Source organism: Nicotiana sylvestris, chromosome 4 (genome assembly GCF_000393655.2).
Source record: "Nicotiana sylvestris chromosome 4, ASM39365v2, whole genome shotgun sequence".
Classification (NCBI taxonomy): Eukaryota; Viridiplantae; Streptophyta; class Magnoliopsida; order Solanales; family Solanaceae; genus Nicotiana; species Nicotiana sylvestris.
In genome coordinates this window covers 178,531,015-178,541,160 of record NC_091060.1, presented here as the reverse complement: position 1 = coordinate 178,541,160, position 10,146 = coordinate 178,531,015, and the positions used below count along the sequence as shown (strand labels likewise).

At 39.2% G+C, this 10,146-nt stretch overlaps 1 protein-coding gene across 1 annotated transcript; it reads right to left on the bottom strand.

Annotated features, from left to right (window-relative positions):
* Positions 1–2,263: 2,263 nt before the first annotated feature.
* LOC104218530 (mechanosensitive ion channel protein 6-like) lies at positions 2,264–7,163 on the bottom strand. Its single transcript, XM_009769051.2, has 5 exons — positions 5,143–7,163; positions 4,667–4,790; positions 3,936–4,229; positions 3,649–3,851; positions 2,264–2,836 (listed from the first exon to the last, which is right to left on the bottom strand). The coding sequence occupies exons 1-5, from the start codon at positions 6,873–6,875 to the stop codon at positions 2,551–2,553; spliced, it is 2,640 nt and encodes an 879-aa protein (XP_009767353.1). The 5' UTR covers positions 6,876–7,163; the 3' UTR covers positions 2,264–2,550.
* Positions 7,164–10,146: the final 2,983 nt, after the last annotated feature.

Below are 10,146 nucleotides of genomic sequence, written 5' to 3'. Positions count from 1 at the left end.
CAAACGCTCACTCGACTATTAAGCCCAAGGGCTACCCGAGTTCGAAAGTTCTCACTCGGGGACTATCTATAAAGACTTAGGGCTATCTTTATTTCAAGTTCAAACAAATTCTCACTCAATTAAGAGCTACCCGAGTTCGAGCAAACTCTCACTCGGGGACTATTTGTAAAAGCCTAAGGGCTGTCTTTATTTTCAGATGATTGAGCGAACGCTCACCCGGTTTCTAAGTCCAAAGGCTACCTGAGTTCGAGAAAATTCTCACTCGAGGACTATTAATGAAGCCTAAAAGGGCTAGCTTTATTTTAAAAATCGAGACCCAGCTCTCACTCAACTCGGACTCAGAAGTCCCGGTGACCTAAGTTTGCATCAAATCAATCCAAGATTAGTTAGAGGGATAACAAAGGACTTTAAGAAGCATCGTATTAATCAATTAAAAACCTAAGGGTTTATTATGTTCCGGGTCCAGTATTCAGACTAATCGTTTGAGTCATGCACTTGGATTTTTCACAATCGAAGGCATAATGAAGAAATTCTTATATTAATAAAAGATGTTTACAAAGCCCACGATGGGCCCTTACACAGAAACAAAAAAGCAAAAAACAACGGCCAAAGGCCTAATCTACTTTCGAGGGTATATCCTCAAGAGCGACCTCTTCGAGAACCTTTTCCTCGGGGACTCCATTTCGATCTTTAAAACGGCGCCTTCGAGAACCTCCTCTGAAACAGCAATAGATGAAGAAAAGGTTATAACCTATCAAAGAGCAAAGCTTTTAACAATCAAAGAAAATTGTGGCCTGGTGAAAGGCTTGGCGAGTATGGTCTCATCAGCACTACTATTGTGAAGCCACTTCTTGAGACATTGTACCGGTGTGGGATGCAAAAGCTAGTAGATGATAGTGCCATCTCATTCCACGGAAAGCAAAGGGAATGAAGTGCCACACCAGGTTGAAGTTAAGAGAGATGAGCAGCAATATAAAGTTCGCATATCTTCTGATATGGGAAGATTTCGGTGCCCCTCTCTCGTTGTCTCGAGCCAACAACAACCCAATATAATCTCACTTAGTGGGGTAAAACTTTGAAAAAAAGGAGTCATGACGTAACTGGTAAAATTACTGTCATATGACCTTGTGGTCACAGATTTGAACCATGAAGATAGGGGATTAGAGGAAGAGATAGAGAAGAGAAAGAGCTAAAAGCTTATGAAAAAGGAATGGGTATGATAACCCCTTATTTATAGAAAGACAATGACGAAACCGACGGCGCGTTCAAATGCTCTTTGGGAAATGGACTGGCGGTGCAATCAATGCTTTTGGGGAGATGGACCGGCGGTATATTCAATGTTTCTGGGGAGATGAACCGATGGGACACTTCGATCTCTGCAAACGCCTACGTCACAAGCATGACATCATCGCTAGGGGCTCGGGAAAATCGAGGCTCGAATTGTTTCATATCATTTCATTCTAAGAAACGCGGGGACTATCTGTATACGGTCAAAATCGAAGAGTATGATTTTGAAGGCTTAAAATGGGCTATAAGCCCGAGTCTGAGGAGACTTGAGGTGGGTGTCGAACAACTATCTCGGGGAAGCTAATCGAGTGTGTGGCATAGACCGCATCGAGGGTAGCATTATCTCGAGGTCAATCAAGAAAGAGCGGGAATTTCTTAAGGACATGTGGACCTAGACATTAATTATAGGATAAGGGTCGTACAAGATGAGACAGATCCGTACTAGGCCGTTATACACCTGTACCCATAGAATCCTCTGCTTTTATGAGGAATGTACTATATTGGGGTTTTCCCCTCCTATATAAAAGGGACCCCAATCACTTTGTAAAGGAGAGATCATTCATTAAAATAGAACATTCTTATTCTTCTCTTGTTTAAACGTGCTCCCTAATTGCTCTTCAGCTTTATTGCCTTTACTTTATTATTCGTACTTTATTACTCTCAGCTGACCTCGAGGTCCTTGGGTAAATCAAGCTCAAGGCCCCCTACTGTCTCAACCACGCTGACTTGGTTCTTTATTTTTTCTTACTTAAGCTCAATATTACTTAAATAATCACTAGTATTAGAATATATCACGTATCTTTAAAACCACAAAAAATCTTTAATTGTTAAACCCATTTTTTGAGGTAAACAATATGATAGCTCAAAAGTTATCACCAACTATAAAAAGATTGCAGTAATAACTTTTTCTCCTTGACGAGGGTTAAAGAATTGCACTTTAATATGGAAAAGGACGATGATAAGATACAAGAGTAGGTACTGAAAAGTAAATAAGATATAAATAACTACATAGTTGGTTTTCTGTGAAATGTATACTGTCAAATTACAACAAAAATCACCAAAAAAGGCATCAACTTATTATGTACACAACTACCCAAATATTGCCAATAGGATGAAAACAAAGACATTAGTCCATCCACAGTGATGACTGATCAAAAATGCTTGCCATCTGCAATTTTCAAGATTGACTGTTCCATCAACAAACAACTTACCTTTCTATAATGGTCTGTTGTGAACATCAAATGAGTGTCCATTTCAATCAAATTAAGAACAAAGGGACCAGTTAGAGGGGACCCTGCTCGACGGCAATTGTGGCATATTACGAATGTTGACATCAAAAGGCAGCATACGATACTCGATATCTAGCTCTTTGAATATCTTTATCATTTCCTCAACTAAGAGAGCTCTCCTTGCCCATCTCTCCCCCATGTCTTGGAAATTCATTGTGTGCGAAAGCCATACTGACCACTTTATCCTGTTCAAGTCTTCTACATCCCTCAACACAATTGCTGGAGCTGGATACCAATGATCACTTTTGTTCTCAACATACCTGTGCCATTACAGAAGCCATAATATATATTATTAAAAAGGAAAGACTATTAATCAGTTTCTTGATTACGCTGAGGAAAAACTCAAAAGGGCGTCCTGTTTCGTCCATTTTACCAACATCACACCAACCAATATCTTACTATGTGATGTGATAGCGATTGAACTCCACATCATCAACTATTAAAAGCAATATGTCCATGAAAGAATAAGGAAATATGAATTGTTCTTAGACTACTAAGACGAGTGTATTCCTATGTTGAGGAGTGGCGGAGCCACATGGGTCCAAGCTTCGCTGGAAAATTACACTGTTTTGATAGGTACTCCCACGGTTTCATATTAGATGAGGTACTTTTCTTTTTAGTCTGTTCCAAAACAAATGACACATTTCTAAATTTGGAAATAATTCAACTTCAAACTCTTCATTTTACCCTTAATGAGAAGTTTTTATAGCCACACAAATGTCATGGTCCCACAAAACTTTTACCCATTAAGCTTTTAAGACCACAAGTTTCAAAAGTCTTTTTTTCTTCTTAAACCGTGCCGAGTCAAACTACCTCATCTAAATTGAAACGGAGGGAGTAATTTTTGTTTTAATTTTATGCATAGCCAAGATCTCTTCATTAGTTGGGGGAAGAATACCCCTGAATCGGATTTTTGTGTGTTTACTTTTTAAAATTTTGCCACTCATTAGTGAAAATCTTGGCTCCTCTACAGATGTTGAGCATCATAAAAGAGTAACTTAACTAGTATAACTTGAGATCGGAAAATGAAACAGCTCAAATTTATCAACTGAAGATGAATAGTAGTATATACCTTGTTATTTTCTCTTTCATCATAGAAATTTTTTCCATAGGAGTTGAGATATGAATGCAGAATTCAATTGCATCTCCCATGTCTGGACTGCGATAGTAATTACTTATCGGCTTTGTAGATAAGACACTGTTTGGATATATGATCTTCTGGTTATCGTATCTCAGGAAAACTGTGGTCAAGATATTCATCTCTTCTACAACCATCTGAACCCAAATATCAGAAAAGGTGCTTTAATATACAAATCAATACTGTCTGAAAATCTACCTTAGAGTGGAAGAATTTCTCACCTGAGTTCCGTCAATTTCAACACGATCACCAACATCAAATGGGTGCATCACAAATAAAAAGATGATTGCCTCAAATGTCGTCTTGGCCGTGTTTCCAAACATGAATACGACCAGAAGAACCTGAGAACTCAAAAAGACCAAGAAATGTGTAGTGGCAACTTTGAGTATAAGCAGCCAGACGACCAGTATGATAACCCCCACTAAGACGTTCAACATGTGATGCAGTTTGTTCACAGCAGTCTTTGTGTCATTCAAAGACAAAGCAAGAGCTCTCCGTTCTCTAAATGCATTCACCTGTAAGGAAAAAAGATCAAATATATGAATATCCTAGAAAGAGGATTCCCAAGTCTCGATCCTTATTTCACAGTCAAACTGTGAGCAATTGTGGTACACCCTTTCTGATGGGCGGCAACTTTTCAGAACTTTCACTTAAATTTCTTGTTCAACTCATTCAGCTAGAGGCATATCTTTTGGGAGACAATACATCTCCACAATGAACTGTAAAAGTAAAAAACCTATGTCTATGCATTGAGAAGAATTTCAAAACCATCTTTTGACTAAATTTTGGAGTATCCCTATTGTTGGAATTTGGAGATAAGAGAAAAATAAGCTTTCTAAAAATTTCATGGATAATTTGCATGTCTGAACAAATATTATGCACCAGGGGTAGATACAAAAGAAAAGGCCATATGGGGAAAGAGAATATTGAAGCAAATTGGCCATATACCCACCACCCAATTTTTCAACGCACGTTTACTAATTCCTTTGGCTTCAGTGCCACCTTCAAATAGCTGCATTGTTTTCAAAGCTTCATCTTCTCTCATAAAACGCATTATATCCTCCAGATAGATGAACCTAATGGCAATCACACAAAATAAGCAAATCAATTAGATCCGAGAATCAGAAGCCACAAAATATAAAAGCTAAGGGTACAAGGGATGATTGTAGGGAATACGCTTGAACTCATATATGAGGGCAAACGTGCTAAAAGGGCAGCAGCATGTTGATGCAACCACAAAACAAAATCAGAAGAAAATATCTGGTCAACACCTAAACTGCACTTTCACATCTACTTCATGCTACTTGAAGATTAACAACAAAGCAAATAAGCTACTTATGATTTACATCGTCAAATCAGCAAACAAAATACTAAATAAGTTGCAATGAGGAACATTACTTATAAATCCTAACAGCACAGGATACTTACTTAGAGTCAGGCTTCGCCACATTGTTAAAAACCTTCTTGGCAGCGATTTTTGCCTGTTTCTCGCTTGTGATTTCCACTGCAGCTTCATCATCATCACTCGACTGCTGAAGCTGCTCATCCAAAGTTGAGAGCACACCTTTACGGACAATATTAATCAACCTTTTCATATTCCAAGCTGAAACATTCTTCTGATTCAGCCTATGCAGATGATCTATAGTTATGCCTCCCTCTTGTTCCTTTTCCTTTCTAGACGTAGATCTCGAAAACATAGGACTCCTTGGCGTAGCAGCAGCGGTGGACTTCCGTGGCGTTCCAATCGGTCTCTTTGGAAATATAGTGGCCTTGAGATCAGGAGGCAATGTAGCCCCAGCACTCTGAAGCTTCTGCACCTCAGCCATAACCCTCTCCTCCTCTTCTTGCTCCATCCTAATCTCAACCAATGGCGGTCCAGACAACGTCTCGATCACATACTGAGTAAACAAAGCTTCTTGAATCCGATCAAAGAATGCAGTAACGTGAAACGACATAGCCAAAACCTTCACCAACAGCGTCTTCAGCAACCAAATGAATGTTCCCACCAATAAACACACCCAAATTCTCGACACATACCTTAACACCTTCGTATTAGTAATGCTCTCAACCTTCTTATCAAAAATACATTGCCACGCGATCAAAACTAGACTCAACCAAATGCAATTCTGCACTGAATTCCTCAATCCATACACAAAATACAACACCCTTTTTCTTAAAACAAAATTCCTCTCAATCAAGAACACCCCTAACCTAATCCCCCAACCAGAAACCAATCTCCCACATATCAAAACCAAAACCATTAACTCCCATTTCCACAACGGAAGCCCGAAAATACTCCTCCCTTTAAATTTACTAATAGTAAGACTACAAACAAAAGCAGCAATAATCAAAATCAAACTCAAACTCTGAAGAACAGTCCATAGATTAAACTTCATTTTCTTATACTCTTCAGGAAAATCCTCATCTGAAAAAGGGTCATCATCGTCATTTTCACTTCCTTTCCCTAAAACCCCAGATTTCATAGTAATTTTCGGTGACCTCTGATCTTGCTCCGGTGGGTCCACTAACCTAGATTTAGTCCTAGTAACTAAAAGATTCGACTTTCTCCTAAACGAAGAACTAGAACTGCAAACTAAAACCTCATCCGGTCCACCACCCGGTCCAAAATTACTCACATTGGACCGGCGGCGAACCGATCCGTGACCGTTACGGTTCTCGTTAAAAGAAACTCGAACATCTCTCGGCGTAAGCACCCCCCGGTTGGGACTCTCTTCAAGTACCCTCGATAACGGCGACCGCTGTGAAAATGGTGATTCCGTTATAAAGTCGAAATCTTTATTGTTATTATTATTATTATTATCCCTTTGTGCTCTCATAAATGCATCGCTTGAGAAATCGTAACTTGAATCTCTATATATCTTGTTTGCAGCATTCTCATCAGTGCTATTCAACTGGGGTTTTGCAGAGGAAGAAAGTTCAGTTTCTTTAGGGGTTTTGGGGGTTTCTCTGCTGTTTGTTTTAACGACGACGTCCTTTGAATCAGACGTATCCATAGCTGGAGAGCCCATGGCGGGAGAAGTGCTGGGTATTGGGGTTTCTTTTAAGAGATTTTGGCGTTCTTCTACTGGGTGTGAAGGTGAGTTAACACGTTGAAGATGATGAACTGGAGATAGAGATTTGAAAGATTTCAGCTTTTCCATTTCAAGAACTGAAGTGGGCTTTAGTTTAGTTTCTAACAAAAGATGAGTGAGGAAAACATGAATATTTTATTAGGATTTGTGGCGGTGAGATTAAAAAAACAGAGCTAAGAGCTGGAGGAGTGAAGTGAAAATTGAAATTTATGTGCAATAAAAAGAAAAGTGCGGTTTTGGTACAGAGAGAAAAAGTTGGTGTCTTTGTTGAGTTTGAAAGTTGAACGAAAGGGAAAAAAAGGGGATGGACCAGTGTTCCAGTAATGGAGGAATGGAGCCCGGTAAATCCAGACCGTACAGTTGCTTGGGATGCGTGTGGATGCATTGCTCCATGTTTGAGTTGTTATCAATTTGGACAATAATCTAAAATTAGCTTTAAAAGTAATCCCTCTCGTCTACTTTAATTAATTATTTGGCCTATTGTTTGTGATACATAATATTTGATTTTTTTATATATCAAAAAAGAATTCCTTCTTTCCAAAGTTGTTATTGGAATAAACAGCCTAGGAACAGTTTGTTATATTTCCAATAAACAAATTAAGATTAATATGGTCAATTTCATTATTAATTAATGTTAAACGGTGAATTCCTTAATATGTGTGAAAAGAGCCCACAAATCACCTAAAGTGAATCAGGGGAAGTACTTTTTTTCAAAAGTGAGACGCAGTTTATGTTTGACTAATTAATTTAAAAAATATTTTAAAACAACAATTAATATTTGACGAAGCTTTTAAAAAGTATTTTTAAGTGTATTTTTCTTAAAAGCGCTTTCTAAAAAAATACTTTTTGGGAGAATTTACTTTTTTCACCTTCTACAAAACTACTTCTTGTTTACCTATAAAATGGTACATTTGAATTTATACGTGATTTATAGACAAATGAATCGATTTGATCCTAAAATGATAAATAAATTAGACAAAAATATAAGGCTTAGTCTTGAAGTTGAGATAAAACAACAGAAATATTGGTTCCGGGACAGAGCTTTCGAAGGCAGTAATAACAATATGAATAAGCAAGAAAGTAAAATGTTATTGAGCTTTGGATAGAATATAGTGTATGTTTATCAGAAAATCCGTCTCCCTTACAATAATTGTAGAGCTCATTGTTTATAGTTGCACCTAGGGAACAAGGTCTTAAGATCAAGGCCCTCTTTAATGACAATTATGAGGGTCATTGAAGAGTGTGTAAAAGTATGCAGTAAATGACATATTCTTTGTAACAGACCATATACTTAATGTTGTAGAATATTCTCCATTAAGTGCAATAGGGCGGTAGACATTTATTTCGCCTTTATCAATACCATTCTCTCCGACAACAAACGAGATCGTTGCCTTCAGACCCGATTGTCTTCTGTCTTCGGCCCCACGTGTCGCTTTCTCAAGTGATCATTTAATATGAGCATATTTTACCCTATACAAATAGTCCCCCTACTTTCCGGTAGCGTAAACTTGTATCACCAGAAAGTTGGTAGAGATACCTTTTTTGGCAGAAAATTCTCTGACTCCTTCTGGAAAGTTTTTGACCGTTGATTAGATGCATGTCTCCCCGCATTTAATGTCATGAACACGCATCATCCTACGATTTAACATAATTTTTGTCGGTTATCGAGGTAATTACGCCTACAAATTTAGCTGCATATTCCTTTACTTATACGCATCAAACTTCTCCATTTATACTTCATAGCCATCTGAACTTCCTCAAACTCTCTTTACTCAACCCATACTTGTCTTCAACTTTCTCTAATTTTCTTCTTCAGAAAAAATCCTTTTCTCCCTTCTGATAACAATGGCCTCTTCTCCCAGAAATTCAGTTCCTCAAAGAACAAAGGCAAAGCTGATGATGATGCTCCTCCTACAGTGAGCACCATCATTCCAAGTAATCTTGTCATAACTAAGGACTTCGAAGAGAAGTATCCTTCCGCTAACCCTCGCACGTGGGTTGTGGGCGTGTATCCTTCTTCCGTACGTCCTTCTAGCATTCCTGCTGTGAAGGGAGATTGTCATTGCCATGATTTAAAAATGATCACTCCTGACCTGTCAGAGCGGATAACCTCACCCAAGAAAGGTTTCACATATTTTTATGTGTATCCCTTCACTTTGGGACCATTCTCTTTGAGTGAAGAGCTTGATTCCGTTATCGTGGAATTTTGCATCCATTACCAGGTATGCCTGGCACAAGTAAGCCCTTCTGTGTGGAGGATATTTTCTTGTGTTTGGCATCTATGCCAGGAGATGGGAGAGGAGCTAACTCTAGATCGATTAACGAACCTTTATTCCCCAAGATTTTCCTTGGGGAATGATAAATTTCAGCAAACGTGGCCACTATGCTCTGCTAACAAGAATGGATGATGACAAAGACCGTGTGTGGATGGAACGATTTATTGCAATTTCTACCAGGGATATCATTCCGGCCATGACTCCATCCTTTCCGGACTTGTGGAACCGTACTCATAAGTTCACCATTTGTCTTTTCTTTTAGTTAAAGATCACCCCATGTTGTTACTGATCCCTCTTCTTTAACTTATTTCTGCAACTCAGTGGACACCACCGAAGGTTGAAGGCTTGGACCAGTGGGTCCAAAAGATTTTGGATGTCATTACGCCCGAGACCTTCACGCGGAAAGAACTGGCCCCTAAATATGGGTGGAAGGCGAAAAATCATGGTAGGTCGAACTCATTTTGTCTTTACCTTTCGTATAGGAAGATTAATTAATCTTTCTCTCTTGTTGAATTCAGGTCTATCCCAGGGCTCATTTTTCGTCCCCGAGGAGGACATTTTGGCTGATCCTACTAACGCGGGGAGGCTAGTGCATGAGGCTTTCACCCGAACATGTGTCTCCGGGCCTACTTCTGTTGCAAGTGCTTCTTCTCGGAGTCCCCAATCGGAGAACAAGCAACAAAAAAGGAGACGTTCCTCCGCGGCGAGGAAAACAAAATAAAAAGGCAAAGAGTGCCACAATCGAGTCGTCTTCGGATATTGTGGTGATGAGCATCGTGTCTGAGCTGGCCATAGACACTGTGGTGATCGGCGATGATGGGAAAGTCAATGATGAGGGGCTTCTCTATATATAAGACAATGATCTTCATCAGTACAACAGAATGCTCAACCCGTTGAGTTAGTTACACTAACCGAGGACGATGCCTCGACACTCTAGGGGGAGTACGATAAGGTGGAAGATGCTAACTCTCACTTCTGAATCCTAGTAGTCATGCCAGATACCGTAAGAATGAGTACCGGGTCCCTTCTGTCTTCGGTTGATGAGCAACTAACAACCAGTATTG